This window comes from Lontra canadensis, unplaced genomic scaffold (genome assembly GCF_010015895.1).
Source record: "Lontra canadensis isolate GAN:19392208 unplaced genomic scaffold, GSC_riverotter_1.0 scaffold45, whole genome shotgun sequence".
Lineage (NCBI taxonomy): Eukaryota > Metazoa > Chordata > Mammalia > Carnivora > Mustelidae > Lontra > Lontra canadensis.
The window spans coordinates 1,753,352-1,778,760 of record NW_022631039.1 but is presented as its reverse complement, the minus strand read 5'-3'; the positions used below and the strand labels follow the sequence as shown (position 1 = coordinate 1,778,760).

The following is a 25,409-nucleotide window of genomic DNA, read 5'->3' as shown; positions in this document are numbered from 1 at the left end:
CGCATGGCCCAGCGACAGGGCAAAGCTCCCCATCTGGGTGTGCATTTGACATCCTGTAAGGAATCCTGTGGCTTCAGCAGCGACGGCCGAGCTGGAGACCTTGGGTTTGGCTGCACATACTTTCTGACCTTCCAGGGAGCCCAGTAATTGCTGAATCTGGATGTCACCGTCCTTGTCCAAACTTTGCATTGGACGGATGAAGAAAAGAAGGCCCAGAGAGTTTTTAAGTAACTTACCCGGGGTCGGGGTGCCTGGCTGGCTCTGTTGATTGAGCGTCTGACTCTTGGTTTGGGCCCAGGTCGTGATCTCGGGGTTGTGATATCGAGCCCCACATCAGGCTCCACACTCAGCAGGGAGTCAGTCTGCGTGAAGATTCTCTTTCTCCCTCTGCCCCTCCCCCTCACTTCCTCTCTATTTCTCTCTCTCTCTAATACATCTTTAAAAAACTAGTAACTTATCCAGGGTCACGTATCTGGTGTACACAGGGCTGGAAACATACCCATGTACCCACACAGGGATGCCTCGGGGTCTGCCTGGCCCGTGTCACGTCCTCGGACACTCAAGCGTCTGTCCATCATCCCAACACAGAGCGGCGCAGAGCCTCTCTGCCATGCCTTTCCCAGGAACTATTTATTCCTCCGTTGATGATTTTGCTTTGCTTCCTTCTGCTGTGCGTGTTGTCGGCATGTCTAGAAAAATCTGACAGCTGGCATTCCATTTAGGGACAACATTTGGGGGACGTGTCTTGAAAGGGCTCACACAGTCTTGCTGCACTTCTCCCCAACTTCCAAATATAATGCGATTTCCCCGGTGACGAAATGCAGAATGAGGAATGACGGCGCGCCGTTCTGCAAGGAGACTGCAACGCCCACATCTGGCCGAAAGACTCAGAGGAACCCATGAAGAGGCCAGGGCAGGGCTGTATCAGAGAGCCCCAGGTTCAAGTCCTTCCCTGTGATTTGACTTTGGACAAAGGACACCACTCAGCCGAGTCTCATGTTCGCCATCTCTACCAGTCGGGCTGCAGAACTACACGCTCAGCTCAGCTGCCCGGGTTAACAGATTTCCAGTGCCTGGCCAGCAGGGCAGGCAGGTCCTCCTGTCCCTTGACCTCCTGGACTGTATCCTAGGAGTTAATCAGTAAACATACGGGAGTGGCAAGTCCGACTTCATATACGGTATCATCTGTTACGGGAACCCAGCGTACGGATCCGGTGACCGGCAGGTAGCGGATTCAAACACGAGACCACTCAGTTTCACATGCGTCAGTAACCGGAACCAAATAACGAAACAGGAATTTGCCTCTCAGTGTCCCTGAGCTTCTCCAAATGCAAAGTGTCTGGTGATCAATCCTAAGGGGCGAAACGGAAGCACAACGGCTTGAAACTCTTAGGTAGCCTGGGAGGTGGGTGCGCACTGTGGGAGTCCCAGACTCTTGTATCTAACGCACTTTGGTGGACGCCGACCTGTTTATTTTTCCAAATGGTTAGAACACAAATCGGGAACACAGACACCTTGGAACACTGAGTATAATTTGTGTGAAAAAGAGAATCCAAACAGATCGCGGGGACTGGGAGTGCCTGAAAGTCATGCCAGGTATGCTCACGGGATCGGGGCCGTACTGGCTGCAGGCTACGGGCCGTGCTGGAGAGGCCCTGACTCCCGGGTGCTTCCGTGACCTCGTGGGTGCTCCCAGAGCACTGGGCATGGTGGGTAAGAGCCGGTCAGCTTCCTGACCCAATCTGGGTCACGTCTCATCCAGAAACCAGGTGTGTGAAGAGAGGAAAGGTGCCCCTTGGAGCCCTCAAATTGGATTCTTCTAGTCTCTTCCCTGCCTTAATGAGGTTTTCTGTAGGTGCCTTCCACACGTGGCATGAACCCCCATCTCAGAGTCTCTGGGAGAACCCGGAAAGCTTCCTTCTGTGGATCCTGGAGTCTCATCCTATTATCTCCTGTCCTTTTCCCGGAAGAAGATGGAAAGATTCCTTCTTGCTGATGATCACGGAGCTCTGTCTTCCATAAAGACAAGGCAGACCAGAACGTGTGAGGAGCTGGTGTGTGTGTGTCTGTGTGCGCGCACGCGTGCCTGTTCATTCATTTATCTGTGGTCTGCATTGGCCTAAAACTCAAACAAGTGAAGACAACAACATCAAGCCAAAAGGAAAATGAAAAGGAGAAAAAGAAACACAGAAACCTCTCCCATCATGGGGCCGCAACCCCCTGGGCTCCTGGCCCATTTCTCCTTAACGTTTCCGTTCATAGGGAAAGAAATTTGCGTCCTGACTCTGGACAGAAACGGAACCTCTGTACAAGTCTCAGGCCCGGGATCTATAAAAGCGAAAGCAGAGTCGTGATGTAAAACGATGCTGCTGGCACGTGGAAGGTCTCCTGCCCTTGTCTCACTGGCTCTGTCACATAGATTGTGCAAATCTTGGGGTCTTGACCCTAACCTTGCTGTGCTCCAAGCTCTTTGATGTGACCTTCTTTAAATTCCCCCTGTGCCACACAGCATCTGCTGCTTTTTTTTTTTTTTTAAAGATTTTATTTATTTATTTGACGGACAGAGATCACAAGTAGGCAGAGAGGCAGAGAGAGAAGGGAAGCAGGCTCCCTGCTGAGCAGAGAGCCCCATGTGGGGCTCGATCCCAGGACCCTGGGATCATGACCTGAGCCGAAGGCAGAGGCTTAACCCACTGAGCCACCCAGGTGCCCTCAACACAACATCAGTTTCACTGACCACCTCCTTCCTTGCTCAGAGATGGATGTGCCCTTTCATCTTTTTAAGGCAAAGACCTACACTTTTAGGTTTTTTCTTTCTGAAAGATTCCTTCCTCTGACACAAAGGAGGGCCAGACTCCCAGTCCCCACGGATCTGCCAGTGGCCGTCCGGCTCACTCGCATGGGTACACACTTGCTGCAGCAAAGTTTTAACAAGAGCAGGAGAGAAGCGCTCCCTGGGTGGGAAGGGAGGAGGTCAAGGCCAGCCATGGGGCCTCAAATGGACTCTTCTAGTCCTAGGGCACTGGTTGGGGGGACCTCAGTGCCTATGTGGCATCTCTTCCTGGACAACTCTGCCCATAAGTACAGTCAAGGAAGCCCCTTCTTGAACAAGGAGAGGGCTGTGGGCATTAAATAAATCCAACAGTGACTCTGATCCTACCCAAGACTGGAAAAAACCTCACCACAAAGCAATGAGCTTGCATTTGGGGCCAAACACAGTAATATTTAAAATACAAAACACACACAGAAAACAACTGTCTGATGTGAACACAAGCAAAGTGGATTATGTAACCAAGGTTGCACAGGTCATTCCAAAAAGCAATGTTATAAAACAATGTTTCTTTTACTAAATAAGACCACAAAGTTTAAAGCATTTAGTGCAGTGACTGGAACTTATCAATTACCACCCCCGCCCCCGGCCCCCCGGTTTCCGAAATGGTGGCTGTTGTCAGCGCTCTACGTCCGCATCAGTTAAAGCAGACGCGGTGAGACCTCGATTCAGAAAACCCCCCTCTCAGTCGCTTCCTTTACTAATGTGTGAGAGCTTGGACAATAAAAAGACACTGCTTAGAGTTCAGATGACTTCCCCGTGCACAGTCTGACCTTTCCCAAATTACTAAGACTTGTGGCATTTCTCTGAACACAACAGTGATCCACAAATGAAGGCGCTTATGGAAAACGAAATGCCCAGAAATACGCTTCCCACCACCTCAGGAGTGTTTGCTGGAGCCCCTGGCGCCTCCATTATTTGAACCGGGAAAAACTAGATGGGACCAGGGGAGGCCAGTGAAAACTTAGCCCAACTTTCCTCCCATCTCTGCCTCCCTCCCCCCACTCACGCTCCCAGTCATCACCGCCCCCAAATCCTGCAGCAAATGGCTTTGACTATGACCGTCCAGCTCTCCCATGCCTCCCACTCCAGATACGGCCACTGATGCTACAGCCCAGGGGTCATGCACACCAAGACCAAGACCAAGGCAGCCTCTGTACCACCACCTTTGCTATTCACAGCAGTTTTGAAAAACTTAAATCTGAATGTCTTCAGAAGGGGCGTTGTTCTCAGGTTGATGCCCCTTCCCACCCACCATGCCCTGTTTCCCAGGCTTGAGTTAATTTTATCCCATCAGGGCATGAACCACGAACGTCTCCTCCTGTTTCCTCTTGTCACAACCTTTAATCCTGCACACGAAGCCGCCCAGACAGGACCTGGGGGAGTGCAGGGCTGAATGAGCCACTGTGGCCACCTGGGCCAACCCCGCCCCGAGCAGACTCCCTGCCACAGTGCTCAGCCGCTGGACCGCGGCAGCTCCAAGACCGGACAGCCCAGCGCTATTCTGGTGGCCATGTGACAGCTCATGCACTGTGTACACTGATTTTTTTAAGCGTTCAGAAAAAAGAACAGAAAATAACACTTTGACCTCTTTAAGGAAGCTCAGCACCCACACGTGAAAAATGGCCGGTCGCCGGATACCATGTTTTAATACAATGCAAAAAAATTCTTTTTTGATGTGTCAGCATTGTTGCGGCAGTTCTGGTTTTCAAAGTTGGAAAGAAGGATTGGATTCTTAAGCTTCCCTGGAACTTTCTACTAATAAGGGGATCGGGTAAGTGGGTTTTTTCTTCTTAAGTTTTCCTTCCTGAGCGCCTCACAATGGCCTCTCATGGGTCTCTATTTTGGCCCCAGGACAACCTTATTTCTTCGAAAACTCCGTGGTTAAGTTCACGGAGTCATTTCACGGACAAGATCTTCCTGAGCCGCGCCTTTGGTCAGCAGAGCAGAGGTCAGCCGTTCCTCAGGGTCCTGAGAAGTGGGGGTAATTATCCTGATGCTTCTAGACAAGGACGGGCCCTCAGAGAAGGCAGCCCTGGCGGCCAGGGTCGCCCAGTGAGCCACCGGACTCCATCCAAGTCGCCGCCAGCCTGGCAGGCATGGTGGTCGTCCAGTGGACGACCGCGGAGCGACCACAAAGCTGAACATTCAATCCCAGACCTCAGAGGACCCCGGGGGGGACGACGCGGTCGCTAGTGACAGGGTCACTAGAGGTCCCGCAAAAATGCAGGGTTTTGGGGAAAAAAGAAAACAAAGAAAGTAAATGACCTGTGGCGTCTGCGCAGCAAGAACCCCGTAGCCTCGGCCCTGGGTTCTCGGCCGAGGCACAGCAGCCCGACGGCGAGCACGTTCCATCTGCGGACGACGCGGTGGCGTCCGCCGAGCCCGGCCCGGGGAGGAAGCGGACGCGGGGGCACCTACCTCCCTCGAACTCCGTCTGGCAGCTCTCCGACGTCTCCTGCAGGCTCTCCTCCTCGTTGGTGATGATGTTCTCGATGTCCTTCATGGTCAGGTGGTCCCGGAAGGCGTGGTAGAGGATGAGCTTCAGCTCCTCCAGCGTTATCCTCTGCATGTCGAACTGCGGGGACAGACAGGGGTGAGACGGTCTCAAGAGCCCAGCTCGGGGCACGGCCCGTGGCCCGAACGCCCCAGAACTCTCCCGGCGCTTCTCCCAGCCTTGCCGGGTAGCCGATGAGCAGTTTCTCCGGCACCTGCAGCTCTGAGCACACGCGGGAATGTGGCAGGGGACCCCGCGGGGACGCAGCGGGTGCGGCACCCGCCGCAGCGGGGAGTCCTGGAGAAGATGCCACCGGCTCCTTTGGCCTCCCACTCACACAGCATCTGCTGTCCCCCGCACACACCCAGCGCGCCTCACATGCCCTGGGGTTGTGTCACACGTCAGACAACGCCCGTGTCTCTAACGATGACAAACCTCCCAAGAAGACAGCCATTCCCGTCCTGCTTTACATATACGTATCTTGTCCGGGCCACCTGGGCGGCTCAGTCGCTTACGTGTCTGGCTCCGGGTTTCCGCTCAGGTCATGATCTCAGGGTCGTGGGATCCAGCCCCCCTTTTGGTACACGGTCAGCTTCTCTCTCTCCCTCTGCCCCCCCAAATAAATAGATATATCTCAAGGAAAAGTACATACTTTGTTCTAACAAGATAAAATGCAAGTTCAAAGCCATGTTTATGAGGAAGAGAAGCGAAGGGCCAGTGTAGCTTCCCCTGTCCTGAGGAGAGGATTATACTCTCTCCCTCCATTTCTATCGGGTTTGGTCCTATCGCTTTCTTGGCCGATGGAATGTGAGAAGAAGTCACAGATGCCACATCCAGGGAAAAGCTTTAAGAGCCATTATGTGGTTCGACCAGATGCTGCCTGCCCTCTGCTGTGAGGACAGCATGTCCCACGTGGGGGCTGGTCCTTCCACCTAGGCCCCGGAACAAGGGTCAAGTGCAAGAGACCTGCAGACACCCCACGCAGGGAGGGCGATGGGGGTAAGGAGAGCCCTCCGTCACGGTCAGCCACAAAGACTCAGGGCTTGTTTGCTAACCTGTTTGAAGCCAATAATACAAAAATTAATGCACGGAAGTGGGAGGCTACCCCACGAACTTTCTAAAATATCATGTTCCAGCGCCAAGTGGTGGAAAATGAGAAAAACGTTACTGGAGGCTGGAAAGCTAAAGACCCATGTACGTCATGCAGAAACTCAGCATTCAGTAAGTCATCGCCTGCGAGGGCTTGAAGGACAGATGTGTGTGAAGGCAGTTTGTGGCTTTAGGTAAGAAGTTTGGGGAACAGCAACAGTTGCAACTGGTTTCCTCTGACGGGTGCCTCAAGACAAAGTGAGCTCAGCGTGAAAGAAATTGTACAGAGAAAGACGAGGATTATATGATTTTACTTATCTATGGAATCTGAAACCAACCAACCCACCCAAAACCCCTGAACTCACAGATACAGAGAACAGACTGCTGGGCTCCAGGTTTGGGGATGGACGGCGGGTGACATGGGTGAAGGGGACCCGAAGGTACACACGTCCAGCTATGAAATAAGTGAGTTCTGGGGATCTAGTGTACAGCATGGTAACTAGAGTTAAGAACACGGTATTGCATATTTGAAACCAGAAGTATAGGTTGTAAAAGTTCTCGTTACAAGAATGTGTGGGGATGGATGTTAATTCAATTTATTGTGATGATCTTTTTGCAATATATATAAATACTGAATCATACACAGGAAGCTAACATAATGTTATATATGAATTGTATCTCTTTTTTTTTTAAAAAAAATTAGGGAAAAAGATGAATTCAGGAAAGAATTGGTTGGTTTGCAAGCCAGGAATAGAGAAACCCAGAAATTCCTGGTCTTACAGAACAGACAGAAGCAATTGTTTCTCACTTTCAACTAGGAAGAGATAAAACTGAGATATGCTATAAATAACAAAATAAACTAAGTGTTCCTTATTAAAACCCCTGAATGTGTGAAGTGACTCTCCGAAGAAGCCGGTTATTAAGTTTAGAGAGAATAATTGTGGATGTTAGAGAATATTAGAGAAAATTATTAGAATATTAGAGAAATAACTGTGGATGTGGCTATCAGCAGAAGACAATTGAAAGCAAAGAGATTTTAAAAAATGACTAAGTTTTTGAAACAGCGATCCCGGGCTGGAGCCAACAGCTGGGTTAGAAGACTCTATGACTGCTCAAAACCCAAGGTGATCTTCGGGCTCCCAACCTTTTATGGGAACGAGCACTTAGGAGAACAAGCTCTCGAGGATCCAGGCAAGCCCTGGCATCCACTGCCCTCATCAGACGCGCACTAGCCGAGCGGCGCGAAGGATGGATGTCCTGGGTGCGGACGCCGGGAACGGGGCTTGAAGTCCTACAGTGAACGCAAGAGCGGCTTCCAGGGAGTGGAACTAGGGTCCAACCAAGGAACGGTGCTCACCCCAAGGTCTGCTCAGTAGGAGTGTAGAATTTTTTCTAAAATTTTGAATGCTGTGTGTCTGCCATCTTTTCTTTCTCTTTCCTTCTGGATGGGATTGGTTGCGGGTGGTTAGCCTGAGTCTGTTCTGCCCTTATATGTCGAGTGTGGCAGTGGTGGATTATGCATTCATTCATTCATTCATTCATTCATTTACAAAGTCTCCAGATCAGGAGGAGCCACAACCAGATTTAACGTACATCATGAGATTCTAAGTCTTGAGGCTCGGGTCTTACATGCTGTCATTGGACGGGGTTCTTGGGTGTTTCCCTTGGGGAGGGAGGAGTGTATTTTGTGGCTGAAGAGAGGTAAATGAGTATTTCTGAGTAGAAGTGTGGGCTGTAATAGGTTTCATTATTTCCTGTTCTTTCTTTCCCCAACATGCAAGGGTTCTGTATTTCTCGGCCTACTGATGGAAGGCTTTGGCCGGTTAAATTCCGGTAAAAGTCACATATGAAAATGATGGATGTCTGGAGCCAAGTCTCAGAGCCATCTTGTGTTCTGCCATTTTTTTTTCCTTCTGTCACAAAACCACTCACACCAAGTACGGGCTGCTCCTTCATTCTGGCTCCTGGAAAAAATACAACATGGGGCCAGCTCACAAAGGGCATGTGATTTAAGAGAAATAAGCCCTCACGCTGGCCATGAAGACTTTGGGATTTCTGCAGCGTAACTCAGCCAAGAGTGAACACAGAATAATATTTTAAGTTAGTCTGGATCGCAGTGAGAGGAAGTTCTGGACATTTTTCTCTCCCTGCTTTCTTTGTGAGCAATCCTTACCTTGCTTTAAAAATGCCCTTATTCTAACAAATGAAACGAGGTCACTGTAATTTGCTGGAAATCTAAATGACTGCAGTTCAAAGCCATTTACAGAAGAAAGAACCAGTGAAGTAGGTGTGTGAAGTGGATTTGTCTCTGCATCACAGTTTACTGGCCGTAGAGTGAATTATGAGACACACGTAGGGTCGACCTGCCATCCTCTTTGTCTTACTGTTCCTCAGATTTGATGGGGGGACGCGTGGTTTTAAGCCCGGGCGCTGCAAGAAGCCTGGGAAAGGGCCAGGTGAGGGTGATGGACGTCCCAGACGAGACAATTTGGACGCGCTCCCACCCAGCGCGCCCCAATCAGAGACCAAGAGGGACAAAATCAAGGAGACTCTGGGAATATGAGTAAGTATTTCCTGGAAGACCAGCTGAAGGGACCTCACCAGCTGAGAATTTGCTGAAAATCAGAGATTAGGTGAAAAGAATCAGCCAGAGTCTGGCAAAGTGAAGACAAGACACAGAGCCTAGAAATCTCTATTTTCCTTCGTTCAGTCATCCGGGTCATCGTTTAGTAACAGATACTAACATCTAAACAAAATTAATTAAGTAGGATTCCAAGTTTTCAATGTTGTCGGAGTAGATCTCTTGCAAGTTTGAAAGGCATCGCACTGTCAAACACTGTAGACAAAATGCCAGCAAGGATTCCTTCCATCATCACTCCTGTAGCTTCTTAATTTTTCTCGGGTCTGTTTCGGAACTGTGCATTTTCTTTCAGAAAACCAGCCAGAAGATTCGCACGTAACCATACACATTTGCATCACAGTTTGAAATTTCTCTCCATACTTCTGATACCCCATTTTGTATCGATAATCCTGCTTGTTTCCTCTAGGTTTGGGTTTTTATTTTATTCTGCTGGTGGTGGATCGTGGTTAAAGAGTGCAGCATGTACGACTGCTCATTCCCGGGAACAGAAGTTTTCCATTTATGGTATCTCTCCACGGTCAGCTGCACGAACATCTCCACCCTCATTAATCATATTAGGTAGCCTCGCATTTATACTCTGTTCCCTCCTCTAACATCACTTGCTGCTTGATTTGCCAGAGACCACGGGTAACGCATCGAAGTCTATGGAGAGTCCTGTAGCTCTCAAATGAGGCAATTCCGTAGTGCGAAAGGTTGATTCCTGAACTCAATCAACAGTCATTGAGGCGGACCCCACGCCAGACCCTGACGGAGATGCAAAGGTGCGCAAGACATGCATCTCGCTCTCCAAAGACAAGCCAAGGAGTGGTTTTAATCCAGTGTGTTACGAGCCACGATAGGGGACGCACGGGGTGGCTTGGAAACCCCCTGTGAAGGCAGCAGGTGCTGAGGGCTTCCTGCAGGAGCAGCCACCAAGACCGGGAGGAGAAGGGTCTGCCAGGTGAGTGCAGTGGGAGGGGCTGGGGAGGGAGGGGAGAAGGATGCAGCGGCCACAACTCGTGACTACCCCAGGCCCAGGGTGTGAAAGCTGACACGTTCCATGAACGGTTCTACGTTGCATTCTTCTGAGGACTGGGAGCAATGGAAGGGGGTGGGGGCTGAGGGGACCCACGGGGAGGGTATCAGTCCGTACAAGCATTCAGTTCGGTGACACCAAGTACATCCACGCTTCATGTAACCGGCACCACCATCCATCTCCAGAACTATCTGTTCTTCCTAAACTGAAACTCCACGGACACTCAACACTAACTCCCCCGGCCCCTCTCTGCTTGGCCAGCCCCTGGCAGCTCTTCCTGTAGACGGTCTACTTCCTGTACAGTCTGGCATCAATCTGACACCTCATATGTGGCATGACCCAGTGTCTCTACTCTTGTGACTGCCTGATTTCACTTGGGTTCATCCCTGTGGCCTCCGCCTTGTGGCTACTGTGAATAACACTGCTTCGAACGCTCTGAGCGCTGGGTCAGATGGTAATTCTAGGTTTAATGGCTGGAGGGATGGAGCTTTGTCTTATCTTTTAGGTAGCATGGGGTGCCCCCAAAAGATTTTCACTGGAGAAATGGCTTGAGTTTGAACTTGAGAAAAAGTATCCTTGGTGTATAAGGGGCAAGATGACCCAAGACGAGGGTATTGAAGCAACCGGTTTCGGAACTGTGGTGGTGTTGACCTAACGTTCTAGGTCCAAGAGGAAGCCACTGAGGTCCCATGTTAGCAAACCAGAACCGAGATAAATGTTGCATCCTTGTAAACGTTCCTCTTGAGAAGTGCTGAGATCAATGCTGGGCCTTCTCACCCCAAGCAGGGCTGGCTGTGTGTTTCCCCAACCCACAGATAGTATCAGTTTTTCTCTTCCTTGTTCCTTATGCATTATCCTACCACAGCTTCCTGTCTTCTGCCCCATTTTGCATTCTCTGAATGCAAACTGCAAGTTTGTGTTCGTCACCTAAATTGTCTTCTTCAATCATTTTTGACCAGTGGGCTATGGTGCCAGAGCCTGAAGAACCACGTAAGGGAGTCACGTAAGAGCGCGATCGGCAAGACTTAATGAGCCGTTGGGTGCGGACCGTAAAGGAGAATGAGCCAATCAGGAGGACACCCGCGTGGCATCAGCTGGCTGGGAACAGAGAGAGGACAGGCCAGAGAGAAAGGTGACCGGATGAATTCTGGTTGTGTGCACATCAGGAACCTCCTGAGGGACAGCCCGACAGAACAGCCCGGGGGACGTCTGGATGCGGGCCAACGATATGGCTTTGGAAGTCATCTGCATACAAATGATAATCACAGTCATCAGGTGATGATCAAAGTCATCAGAAAGGAAGAGGGTGTGGAGTATGAAAAAGCCCAGGAGAGGCACTGGGAGGACATCAAGATAAACAGGTTGCAGCCTCCATTAGAGAATGGGTGTAAGTTGAACTGTGATTTATAGTAAATGCACATTCTGGTCTTCCATTTATCGTTCCCAGTTCCTGGCTCACAGCCCCCAAGACTCCTGCAATGGATAAGGGCAATGGGAGCGTCTTCGTTACATGTTTGGTCTCTCGTTCTCAGTTCCTGCAATCACTTCTGGGCCACAAATGGGTGTCTTGTTATTCACATGCCCCTCTCAACCCTTATAGAGTTTATGCTATGGACGTGACCTTTGGAAGTCCCTGCCAGATGGAGAGCGGGTCGCCAGGGGACCCAATCATGGACAGAGGGTTGTAACTTTCAGTCCCACCCCCTGATTTCCAGTGAGGAGAGAGGGGCTGGAGGGTGACTCCATCAGGAATGGCCAGTATTGTCATCAGCTGTGCCTATGATTTAGTGAGCTTCTAGGTTAGCGAGCTAGGACACTTCCATGTGCCCAGACTCCAAGAGGGTGGAAGCTCCTTTGCCATCTCACCCTATGTGTCTCTTCATCTGGCCATTCATTTGTGTCCATTAGTAGCTTCTGCAGTAAACCAGTAATCTAGTGATTAAACTGGTTTCTTGAGTCGTGTGAGCCACTCTAGCGAATTAATGGAACCCAAAGGAGGGCGTCCCGGGAACCTCTGACTCACAGGCAGCCAGTCAGTGTGGGTGACGGTCTGGATTGCAGTTGCCAGCTGCAGCCTTGTGGGTCGAGCCCTCAACCTCTGGAATGATATCCTCTCCAGGTAGATCAGGTCAGAATCGCATTGAACTGTAGGACACCCAGCTGATGCTGGAGACTCGCTTGGTAGTGTGGGAGGAAAACCCGCTCATGGGAACTGGGTACAGAACTGTAGTATACCTTTTATCAATATACACGGTCATTAAAAAAAATATTCAAGCGCCAAAAAGAGACCAGCAAAAACCCCCAGACTCTTCAATAGAGTGGTTACCAGAGGGGAGGTAGGTGGGGGGGGTAGGCAAACTGGGTGAAGGGGAGTAAAGGGTACAATTATGATGAGCACCAAGTTATATACAGAATTTCTGAATCACGATACTGTACACCTGGAACTATATATAACACCATGTGTTAATTATGCTGGAATTCAAAATAAATAAAAATTCAAAGACAAACAAAAAAACCTAGGAGCCTGAAGTTTTAATATATATCAAATTATTTTTCAGATCACCTGTGCTGTCAAATAATACTAAATTTATCAGGCATATATAGAATCCAAAGTAATTTTTTTAAAAATTTAAGTGCCTTCTCTTTGAAAATAAATGTTTTTACATCAAGATGGCTATGCTTTTCTTTTTGAGTGGATTTTCTGCTAAAATTTTATCTCCCTTTTGGTTCTTAAATTTATTGTGTTGTATTAAATACATGTGTCTTTACTTTATTGTTGAATATTTTTAGAGAAGGAGGGGGAGGGGCAGAGGAGAGGGCAGGAGAGACCCTTAGCAGGCGCCACGCCCAGCATGGAGCCCTGTGGGGGGCTTGATCCCAGGACCCTGAGACCATGACCTGAGCTGAAATCAAGAGTTGGACGCTTCTCCAGTGGAGCCACCCAGGTGCTCCAGATACTTGCGTCTTTAAAAAGGCGTGTGTCTTATAAAGAGAGTGTCTCTTGTCTCTTACAAAGAGAATAAAGTTGGATTAAAAAACAATCTAGCTGGACATTCTTCGCCTTCCGACGGGGTAGGCTAGTCATATTTTTATGTGCCGTAAACATGTCTGGCTGTACTTTTTAAATTTCATCCTCTGCTCTCTGGACTTATCTTTCTCTATGGTTCCCTTGCCTTTTGTCTTTTGCAAAAAATAAAAAATAAAACCCCAAACCTACAGCTGTCCTAGTTTTGATTATACTGGCAGATCTCTCTCCATTTATCCAGTGCATTACTTAAGCCATAATTTCTTATATTATTAAATTCAAAACACTTAAATTGCATTTTCTCATCTTTCCTTGCAAATGATAAGAAAGTTTATAGTACCTTTATTTCCAACCTCTTATCCAACCCGTTATAGTCTTGGTAAGTTTAACTGGAGATTTATTATGACACGTTTCCTACCATGTGCATTTTTCCTAGAATAGTATTTGGCTTCTACATTTAATTTTACAACAAAATTTATAACAGCTACTGACACTTCACTGTATTAAATTGATTTCAGTGCTCATTTCCCTTTCTCTGTGACTGTCCCAACCCTGATTTTCATCCAAATATCTGCTAAGAGAACTTTTAAAAATAGTTTGATAATGAAGCGTTTGTGAACACTACATTTTCTGAGCTCTTACAATCTGATAATACTTTGTTCCCAGCATCTCCTATGACAGAAGACTTAGCTGGGTGTAAAATTCTAGAATCACACAAATCTCCCCCTCAAAGCTCTGTTGAAACTTCTCTGGATCTTCTATGGTTTAATGTGTGAGAGGAGGGAAGAGGTCGGGGGCTGCTCTAAATTTTCAGTTGGATGATCATTTCTTTTCTCTTCTGGACACCAGTAGGAATATCGCATTATCCATGAAATTTTAAAAATGTTTTTCACACTGCGTTAAGTTATGTGTTTTTGCAGTGATCTCGGCTGGAGTTTCATGAGGGGGCTTTTAATTTTTACACCAATGCCATTTTCGGTTTCCAGTTATTTCTGGACAACAGCTTTGATTAGTGTCTTGGTCCTGTTCTGTCGAATGGGTCCCCTCCTCTGGAACACACAAGATTCTAAAATCTCTACCCATTGTTTCCATATTTCCCACCTTATCCCTGCTCATTTTCATCTCTTGGTTTTGTATTCCACATCCCTGATTTTTTCCCCCTTGTTAATCCTGCTTCTACTTCTCTCCAGTGTAGGTTTTAATCCTGCAAAGTGTTTGATTCCTTCCCCTCTCATTCCTTTAGTCCATTCCCTTTGTGCCCAGACGGTTACTGCTGCTTTCTAAAAAACATGATCTAACATGCTTTGCATTGCTTTTAAAGGTTAAAATATTAAAGAACATCAAACAGGCATCTTCTACAATTCTTCCCTGATGCACTTTTCAGAGGCAAGTTCCTCCTCTGCGTCCTTCTCCTTGGACATGCTACGTTGTAAGGAGTCCAGGGTTACGGTTGCTACTGATCCTGTGTGCCTCGAAGTGAATGGGGGTTTGCAGGACTTGCAGAAGAGTAGACCGGGGGGCTGTCTTGGCTGTGGGTATCCCTGAGCTCCATGTGCAGTTCCTGGGGTCGCTCCTCAGGCGCCACTTTGCAGATACTAATTCTCTCTTGCTCCGGAAGCTTGGTTCTTCCAAGGTTAAGATCGTTGCACACCCGTCTCTAGCGTAACCCAGAGGTTCTAAAGTGTGTTTCCTGGACCAGCAGCACCAGCAGCACCTGGAAACTGGTCAGAAATGCAATTTCCCCAGCGAACTCCTTAACCCTGGCTCTTCCCCGGGGACTTGTCTGTCTGGGGGCCTCTGCCCGTGGCTGGAGGCAGAGGCTTGCGCCGTGCCTCGCACAGAGTCGAGAGTCAGTCCCGTCACAGAGCCCGGCTCCGGCCGACGCGGGACAGATGCTTGCTGAATGAAGCAGCCTGAAGCTTCCGTTTGTTCCAAGCAGTCTTTCTCACGTGCCGTCCCCCTGCTCAAGGCTCCTCAACCCCAAACCTGACAGAAGACCAGGAAGAGCGCCGGTGTGACGGGACCTCCCACGTTCAGCTTCTCTCTCGGTGCAAGGTGCACGAAGCCCAGTAACTGAACGTATTTTCCTGCTGTGGGCGGAACCTCGGGGGTGCTCGAGTCTTCAGTGGATCCCCGAATTCTTGACAAGACGACATACCCGACTGCTGGGAGGACAGAATCCTCTGTTCTCTGCCGGGTGCTCTGCTCTGGGAGGACACTGGAAGGCTGGGTCCCCAGCTTCCCCGACCAGATTTTGCGTGGATCCAGCTCACTCATCGCAGAAGGCGTGAGGGTAACTGGGTGACAGAGTTCCTTCTCTGCAGCGAACGGGCTGGATGATCTCTGGAACACCGCCCGCTCCTGCTCTTGTCTCTTCCCACCTGCAAAAGGCATCGTCGTTCTGAGAGAGCCGCGCGGGTCAGTGGGGCAAGAGCTCCTCAACCATGGCGGGAGTGGGGTCCCGTTTGAGTGGGAGCAACTCCTGTCGTCTGGGACGTCTGGGCAGGATCTCGGGCAGCCAGAGTTCTCCCCCCGTGACTGAGTGCTCTCGTGCGTCTCAGCGCAGCGTAAAAACAGAGCCATGGTCAAGTGTGCGCTGAGCACCAATGCGGCAAGGACACACACGGTCCTTGGAGCTGGTTTCCCGCCTGTGCCTTCCTTCCTTGCTCGGCCCCATGCCATGGACAACACAGCTTTCCCGGTCTACTAAGCAGCCTTCCCCCCAGAAAGGGTGCCTCTTGCCATCAGCCTGTCAATGGTGTCCAGAGGTGAATGACAGGAGGCACCCATGTAACCTGGGAGACTTCCAGAGTCCTTCTGGGCTCCAAGATTTCCCCACACGGAGACCTGAACAGGGAGACTGGAACGCGAGGCATTGTGCGACCCCTCCCCACTGCGAGCAAAGGGGGACGCGTCTGGATCCTGGACAAGACGAGCAGGCGGGGCCCAGGCCTGGGAGGCGGCTGGAGGGCCTCAGAAGCAGCAGCGGGTACCAGGCTGCGATGGATCCATCAACCGCACACTTGCCGTGGTGGGGCACGGGGCCAGCGAGGAGGAGCGTACCGTGTTCTGTAGTCCTACAGGAGCTAGGACGGGGTTGGGGCTCGCACGGGGATTGGGTCCTCCCGCGAGGCTGCAGACACGCCCCGGAATGCAGTGGTGACGCAGAAAGAATGAAGAGGAAAGAAACGCAGAAAAAGAGGAAGCCCATCACACCAGAACTGAGATGGAGTACCCATTTACTGCCACATTCCAGAAGGAAGTTTCCACTAATTGCCAGACCTACGGAGCAGACACGTGGCTCAGAGGCGACGGCTGACGCGGAGAAAACTCTGCTGCGGGACAGGCTCACCAGTCCGAATGCAGGCGAGCGGCCTGGGGTCGGTGCCCACTGACAGGTCCCCTGGCTGCAAATCTGAGACAAAACATCCCGTAAGACCGGACCCTTTGGAGGTCCAGCGCCTCGTTTCCAGTCTGTCTGGGAGCAGGAAGCAGGAGAGGTTAGATGGAGGGCGAGCTTCCTCTGTGACAGGTGCATGACACACTTGGCCTCCCCGGAGCCTCCCGTGGGTACTGCCCAGAGGAAGGCCAGGCCACCTCATGCCCATGGCACAGATGAAGATGCCAGAGCCCAGAGAGGTTCAGGAACGCAGCGGAGATGAGGAGCAGGCGAGTGAGACTGACGATTTCCGACGGAGCGCTTGCCTTCTGCTCCCCTCTGCTGCTTTAAGCTGACCTTGGATTTGGGGTGTGTACCTCGCTCTCCCCGGTGCGGTTGTTAAAACGTGCCAGCCAGACTCCCCTGTGACGGGGGACAGGGGAAGGTCAGCTTCAGACTCTGTGGCTCAGATATCTATGTTCTCTGTATGCTTCCCCTTACTTATTCAACAAATGTATATCGGGAACCCAGTGAGCGGTACGCATTATTGCAGACATGGGGGATACGTCAGGGAGTGGGGGAGAGAAAATTCCTTGTCCTCAAGGAGAACTGTTGGGACAGACTGAGAGTATGGAAAGAAAGAAGTGACCGGAATGTCAGATGGTGAGGTGTGTCGTGGGTCCAGGGAAGCCAGGAGGAGGCTGGGGAGTTCTTGGCGGGGGCGGGTGGTGGTGGTGATGATTCACTTTTAAATGAGGGCATCAGGGGGGTCCCTGTGGGATGGTGCCATTTCGGCAGAGACATAAAGGGGTTGAGGGTGGGTGGTACGGCTCTCTGTGCAGAGCACAGTCCAGGGCAGGGAGCGAGGGCACACTGTTCTGTAAGCAAAACGGCTCATGGAAAGAATCAGGAAAACATTTCTCTTTTAAAAATGGACATAATTGCTGCTCCGCAGCGCCTTCCCCAGGGTAAAACGAAAGGTATGGTATCGGAGTGCGGGTCAGAGGAGAGGACATCAACAGCTCTCTGCTCCCACTCTCTACTGCCACAGTGATCGGAGCCTTAGACTGAATAATAATTCACTCCTCTCTACCTTTCCAGCAGCGTGATCTGTCCCACTGGAGGGAGGACCTGGGAGGACTCCAGAGCACAGAGCTTTGTGGCCCTCCAAGAAGTGGGTTTTGTGGGAAGCTGAATCGCAGCCCCAAAGAGATCTACATCCTGACCCCAGGACATGCAAATCAGTTCCTTTGCTGATGTGACCAAGTTAAGGACCCTGAGATGGGGAGGTTATCCTGGACTCTCTGTGGGGCCCGAAATGTAATCCCAAGGGTCCTTAGAAGATGGAGACCAAGGGAGGCTGGACGCAGGAGGACGATTGAGGAGATACAAGGAAAGAGTGATGCCTTAGAGATGCAGGAAGGGAGACACCGGAAGACAGGCCGTCATGGGAAGCCACAAAAGACAATGAAACAATGACCCCCCCTTGCCCAGAGCTGCCAGGAAGAGCTCAGCCCTGTGGACACCCTGAGGTTAGCCCAGCGACACCGGTTTCGGACCGCTCATCTCCAGGACGCTCAGAGAACACGTTTGCGTTGCTTTAATCCACAGAGTTTGTGGTGATTTGTTATGGGAGCAACAAGGAGGTTTATGTTTGGGTTTGGCTGGTCAAATAAAGGCGTTTTGCTAAGAGCTCCCCCAGGTGTGGGAAGAACCTGTCTCACCTTCGGGAGTTCGGACACGGGGGCTGCTGTGGTTTGTCAAGCGGGGGGGGGGGGGCGTTTACTGGACCGTCCAGTTTGGGGGCTGAGGGTAGAGCATGATGGCTCCCGGGAGAGCCCGGCAGAGGCCCACAGGGATCCCACTCGACGCCAGCCCCGGGAGGCGTGTGACGTCTATGGTATCTGAGGGTGATCCCGTGGGAGAATCGGAGACAAGCACGTGTCCGGAGAAAGAGGTCTGAGTCCTCACAGCAACTCGTGAGGATAAAACACATACGCAATTCCCCTTTGCACATCCGAAGGGATGTGGTGAGGCTCCAACGGGTCCGCGGCATTAAAGTGAAGTAGTTTATGACGCATGTGAATGAAGGTGAAGACATCATGAAAACCCAGTGTGAGTGTGTCTGTGACAGCATATGTGTGCGTGTGTGCGAGTGTGTGAGGCCCCAGTAGGACTTCTGAGAAAAGTCCCATGACCTTAGTTTCCACCCAGACACTGTCATGTAGTGGCTGTGTGACCCCGCCAAAGTGTCTAAACTCCTCTGTTCCTCAGTGCTCTGTTCCCCTGCGACATACACGGTGGTACTTATATCCTGGGTTTTCTGCGGACACAACTCCTTCTAGTCTAAAATGCGCAGCTCCTTGTATGTCACACATTTTGCTGGCCTGAGCCCAGGTTGTGCTGTGGCAGGAGAAGGTAATTTGGTCCAATGTCACCTGGTCGGGCACCACACAGGTAAGGCTCAAGTCCGGGGTCTGTTTCTCTGTTTGCCCCCCCTTCACTGCCTACTGTGGCAGTTTCAGAAAATGAGATTAATCAGCTGAGTTCTGCGAATAAATGCAGAAAGAGGTTGATAGAAAAGTCCTACACGCGCAGACTCAGGGAATGATAATCGAGGGACATATATATTCACACAAAATCGAGGGATTCCGGCAGTCTCCAGCTGAATCTAGCAGGTCACTTACTAGCTTGGAATGTGTTTCTCTCTCCATTTAATAGATAACAATAATACTAATAATAAAATGATCAGAATAGTCACAAGGAGGTAAGAATAACAATCATCGTAAGAAGCCATCTCCTAGAGATTTGGGGAGTCTGAAAGGAAATAAGAATGTTAAGTCTTTTTAATGAAAAATGCAAGGTAATACAACTACACGGCATCACTGTGGTGGGCCTGTTAATGCGGAGAGACCCAGCGTCATCTCTGTGTTTAGGCCCACGGAATCCATCTCTGCTCCGGGCTGCAAGCCACCGTCGGCCGGCCCCGAATTCCGTCTGAGAGCAGGGATTGGAGCTCCTCGTGCCTGGAGCACACCTGCTTTTTTTCTCATTTGAAGACTGTCACGTAGGCTTTTAGGATTCTCTTGACAGCTTCTGTCTGGTATTCAGCAAAGCAACAGAACGAGATGTCACTGCATCACTTGTCTCATTCTGGAGCGTTCCTTTTGCCACGCCCAGGACCCCAGACAGGTAATTCTTAGTGACTTTCTTCAGATAGGAAGAAAAGCCCTTTCTGACGGGCTGGGAGTAGAGCCGGGCGCAACTGCTTGTAAATGCAGGTAAGGACTGTAGATCTGCTCGTCTGGAGCAACGGATGAGGCTTGGCTGTCCTGTGATCCCGTCTGCACGGACGGGGCCTTTCCGGATACATGCGCTGATTGTGAAACAAGATCTCAGAAGCCAAGGTGACCTGATGAAAACCCTCCAAGGACTCCCGAGTGCTTTCATCACGGGGTCTAAGCTCCTCAACACAGCTTCTTAAGTCCTTCCGTGATCTGGCTTTGCCGTCACGTCCTGCCCCTTCCCACCCCTACATCTGACACCTCCGCGTGCTGACCTTCCTGAGCACCAGAGGCTGCTGATTCCGGGACACCGTGCTCTGGCCTGTGTCCTCCTCTGAACCAACCCCTCGTTCAGGCCTCACCGTCTCCGAGATTCTTCCGATAAGCCTTTTGGGTCCCCTGAGGTTGAATGTGCTTCCCCTCCCGTGTGATCCACGTTACCCCACATCCAACTTTATCAGCACATCCACGACGCTGTACGAAAACTGCCTGCTGACATTTCTGTTCTGTCCCATAGAAGAGAAGATCCCTGAGGCTGGAGATGTAGCCTGTTGGTCGTTTCCTTCCTACAGCGCCTCACCTCAGTGTTGGCAGATGGAAGAACGGGCACATGGTGTCTTAAGAAATGGCTAAGACAGCCAGGGCGCTGAGGAAAGTTCCCATGCAGGAGAAGAAGCGTGGCGAACGGAAATACTCAGAAAACGGGCCGTGACTGCATATGGAAGTTCAAGCAAAAGGATGGCTTGAATGAAATCCAGGGATGGTCACCGCAGTCAAAGAAGGGAGAACACGTGATGCACAAGGGATGAAGGAAATGTGACCAGATGCAGAATAAAGAATAAAAAGACCTCCCCAGCGCACACATCGATCAATGCGACAGAACAGAGAACCCGCAAATGGACCCACAACTCTATGGCCAACTAATCTTCGACAAAGCAGGAAAGAATGTCCAATAAGAAAAGGACAGTTTCTTCAAAATGGTGCTGGGAACATGGGACAGCCACAGGCAGAAGAATAAGCCCGGACCATTTCCTTACACCACACACAAAAATAGACTCAAAATGGATAAAATACCTAAATGTGAGACAGGAAACATCAAAATCCTAGGGGAGAACACAGGCAGCAACCTCTTTGACGTTGTCCAAAGCGACTTCTTATTAGATATGTCTCCTGAGGCAAGGGAAAGGAAAGCGAAAATGAACTATTGGGACTCTGAGATAAAAAGCTTCTGCACAGCAAAGGAAACAAATAACAAAACCAAAAGGCAACCTTCAGAATGGGGGAAGTTATTTGCAAATGACGTACCTGAAAAGGGTTAGCATCTAAACCCTATAAAGAATGGATCAAACTCAACACCCCAAAAACAAGCCAGTTAAAAAATGGGCAGAAGACACGGATGGACGATTTTCCAAAGAAGACACACAGATGCCCAACAGAAAGATGAAAAAATGCTCCACATTACTCATTATCAGGGAAACACAAATCAAAACCACAATGAGATCCCACCTCAGATCGGTCAGAATGGCTAAAGTTGGTAACTCAGGAAACATCAGATGTTGGCGAGGATGCGGAGAAAGGGGAACCCGCCCACATTGCTGGTGGGAGTGTCAGCTGGTGCAGCCACTCTGGAAAACAGCGTGGAGGTCCCTCAAAAAGTTAAAAAAAAAAAAAGTCCTACTCTTCGGTCCAGCAATTGTGCCACTGGGTATTCACTCAAAGGACAAAAAAACACTGATTTGAAGGGACACACGCACCCTGATGCTTACAGCAGCATTGTCAGCAACAGCCGAATTACAGAAAGACTCAAATGTCCATCAGTTGATGAATGGAGAAAGCAGGTGTGGTATGTATGTATGTGTGTATGTGTGTGTATGTGTGTATGTGTGTGTGCGTATTTGTGCGTATGTATGTCTGTGTGTACGTGTGTATGCATGTGTATGTGTGTGCATGAGTGTGCATATGTGTGTATGCATGTGTGTGTGTGTATGTGTGTGTGTATGTGTGTATGTATGTGTGTATGTAAACACACACACAATGGAATATCAGCCATCAAAACGAATGAAATCTTGCCATTTGCAACAATGTGGATGGAGCTAGAGGGTGTTATGCTGAGTGAAATAAGTCAGTCAGAGAAAGACAACTACCGTATGATCTCACACATATGTGGAATGTAAGAAACAAGAAACAAAACTGATGAACATGGGGGAAGAAAGAGGCAAACCAGAAAACAGACTCCTAACTACAGAGAGCAAACCGGGGCTGCTGGAGGGGCGGCGGGTGGGGCCGGGCTGCGGCGGATGCGTTAACACCCAGGGCCCCGGTTAGGATGGGCGCGGGCTGCTGTAGGTAAGTAATGAATCATTAAATCCTACAACGAACAGTACACTGTATGCTAACTAACGAGTTTAAGCAAAAACCTGAAAAGAGGAACAACAACAAGAAAGAATCAAAAGACCAAAATCGAATGGGTCCAGGCTGAATGGAGGGCAGAAAAGAAACAGGAATTCCGAAGCCAGAGAGAAGAATGATAGTGTGAGGCCGAGTGTCCCTTCCCGGCTACAGACTGTCAGCACCAGTGGCTGAAAATTAAGAGAACTAAGGTACTTTGTTCTGAGGCTGAGAATGGAAGTGAAGGTGGTGTTTTTTCCCTTAGAATCCAGAATGAGTTAGAATACCCTTGACCCAATTGTAGTTCCCAGAGGAAACCCCAGCAGTTCAGAGACCTTCCTCCTCCAGGAAATTAGCCAGACGGGAGTCCAGGGTGAAGGCCACGGCTCTCTGTCCACAAACCAGGTCACAAATGCCACCTGGGTGAAGCCACACGGCCCAGCACTCTGCTTTAGTAACGGATCACAAATACGACCTTTCACTGGGCTGTACGGTCCCCTGTTTAGTAACCAGATCACTAATATGGCACTCGGGTCAGTTACGCGTCCTTCTGTTGGTCTCAGCGATCACAGCTAAGGAATGAGTTAAGATTTGCGGCTGTTTTAGTAACCCGACCGCAGAGACGGCATGTGGGGAAGGGGTCTCACTTTCCGATTTAGGCACCAGACGACAATCTCTGACTGTGGCTAAGCCGTAGCTTCTCCCTCTTAATACCCAGGTCACACGCTCAGCAGGTGGCGCGCCCTCCCCCATCACGAACTGAGCACAGAGCTACGCCGTGCAACGCTACATTTATAGGATTCAATTATATACCCCGACCTCATCTTTTAAAATTTTATTTGTTGCCTATGAAATTTTAATCAGCTAAAGATAAACAAACACTTTTATAGGAACAAGATAACTGAGGCCGTAAAATCAGCAGCTTCACAGAAATACTTCACAAGGCAGGCTGGGCTCATGTCAGGACAGAGGGAGTGGAGATGGAGGGTTCTGGAAGAAACACACCACCTCTGCCGGATTTGGGGATGCGGGGGCATCAGAATGGCAACGGCACAGACCAAGGCCATTTCATTAGAAGCTCTTCGCCCCGGTGAACTGTGACACCGGAGAAGAACTAGGGTTTGTTGTCATGTGCATAAGTGCAAAGCAAATTCTTACTTCCCCCCACACTCGGCCTATGACTGGGTATATTCCAGGGCTGTAGGACTTGGCCGGGTGACTTACTTTGGGGAGTAAGACGTTAGAGGAGGGTGTAGAAGCAGATGCCACCGGGTGCACCTTCTCGTACCAGTGACATCTCCGTACAAAAACCTTTCCATGGGTTTCTGCGCACTGGGCCCAGAATGGAAACAAGTGGCACGGACTAGAAACGCAACTCATGCTGGGTGCAGAGCCGCCCAGCTGACCCTCAGCATGGAACCCATGAACATCACTGTAAGTGCATCTCACATGACGCCACTGAGTTTCGGGGTGCTTGTGCGGCACCATTTGTACAACATTCACTGACACACTGGAAACGTCCAAGGGGAAGAGTGACCACACCACGGGGGCAGGAAGCAGCGCAAAGGAAAGGGCCACACAGCTGGATGTAGCTTCGGGCGAAGGTTGGGTCTCACAGAAAACGGAAGAAAGGGTGACCCAGACTCACTAGCTTTCCCCTTCACGGAGCAGCAGCCCTAAAGAGATACGTGAACTTCCCTGGAGGTGCCGGCCCGTGTTCCTGGCTCTCCCCACACTCAAAACTGCTGGCAGCTCACGGAGGGTCATGCCAGTTTCTTGCAAATTCTAGTCCATTATTTATCTTTATGCAAAGACCGGGTACACAAAGATCAGAGGAAATGAACACACAAAGTCTGCAACCTTCGAAAAAGAATTCAAGATGTACAAATCGCAGGAGAACCTAGCACTTTGGAAACTGAAGAAAATGGGACTTCTGGAAAATGTGAGAGACAAAAGTAAACTTTATGCAACAATTACTTTGTACACCCCATGGTGTTCTGCTATACATGTGTTTGTTGATTAGATGGAAACTAGTTAATACATAAGAAGTAATGTTTTAAAAATCTAATAATGTCATCGCAGAAATGACAACAGAAGCAATAAAGAGCAGGATTTACAGGAGAGAAAATGGTGTCAGCGAATCAGACAGCAAAATAAGTATCATTAGCTCTGACATACAGAAAGAAGGACTCAGGGAGGAAAAGCATTGGAGAGAAGATGATAAAACAAAGGACACAGAATAGAGATACACAGAAAACCATTATTTCTAAGGAACCAAGAAGATGTAGGATGGAATAATAACCAAACATAAAATAATATAAAAATACTTCCTAGAAGTTTAATTCTCTAGATCTTTAGGGCTTCTCATGAATCAGGAGACATAATTAGAAAGATGCCAACACTTGGACATATCTTGATGACATGTTTGAAATGCAAAAATACAGAAAAAATTCTGCAAGACTTCTAGGCATAAAGAATAAGTTGGTTAATGTCCAAGTAAGAGAACCAGGCCCTCTTGGACATGTCCTGTGCAACTCTAAACTCCAGGAGACACTAGAGAGAAATCACTGAGATTTTTAAGGGAAAGTGCGTTTACTTAAGAATTTGATACTTGGAAGGTTTTGATTCATCTTCAAAGACAACAGACCTCGTAACATCTCTGCAAGAGCTCGGAAAGCATAAAATCCACCAGCCTTCCTAAACAAATTATTTAAAATGCACATCAGCCCACTGAGAGAGGAATTAAATGAGGAGTTTGGTAATGGGGAAAGCAGGACATGAAGAAATGGTTTGTGAGAACAGAAACCATCCAATTTAAAATTTAATTTAAAATGTTATGAACTCAAGTATAAAGCAAAATGCAAATAAGGTGGCTGCTTCTTAAAAAGAAAAACACAATATGAAAAAACAATAATTTAACCATAACAAATTGGATCTAAATCCCATATTGCATAAGATCAAAAAATGGGAGAGATTAGCAAGCAGGAAAAAGTACTAACTCTCCCCCCGCCCATGAAATCTGGAATTGTGGTATCTCCAGCTTCGTTCTTCTTTCTCCATGAGTTTGGCTATTTGGGGTCTTTCCTGCTTCCATATACATATCAGAATTATTTGTTCTAGGTCTGTAAAAGTGTTGCTGATATTTTGATAAGGGTTGCATTAGTCTACAGATGCTTTGGTCGTACAGACATTACGGACATTTAAAACAATACAGGTTCTTCCACTATTTAACGATATTAGCTATCCATGAGCATGGGATAG

At 49.2% G+C, this 25,409-nt stretch overlaps 1 protein-coding gene across 3 annotated transcripts in view; it reads right to left on the bottom strand.

The window, feature by feature from the left end:
- CALN1 (calneuron 1) overlaps positions 1-25,409 on the bottom strand; it is a 488,233-nt gene that overhangs the window by 7,365 nt on the left and 455,459 nt on the right. For all 3 annotated transcript variants that reach the window (XM_032872377.1, XM_032872376.1, XM_032872375.1), the window contains one exon: positions 5,252-5,408. In XM_032872377.1, the coding sequence (XP_032728268.1) occupies positions 5,252-5,408 (157 nt within the window). The remainder of the gene's footprint in view (positions 1-5,251; positions 5,409-25,409) is intronic.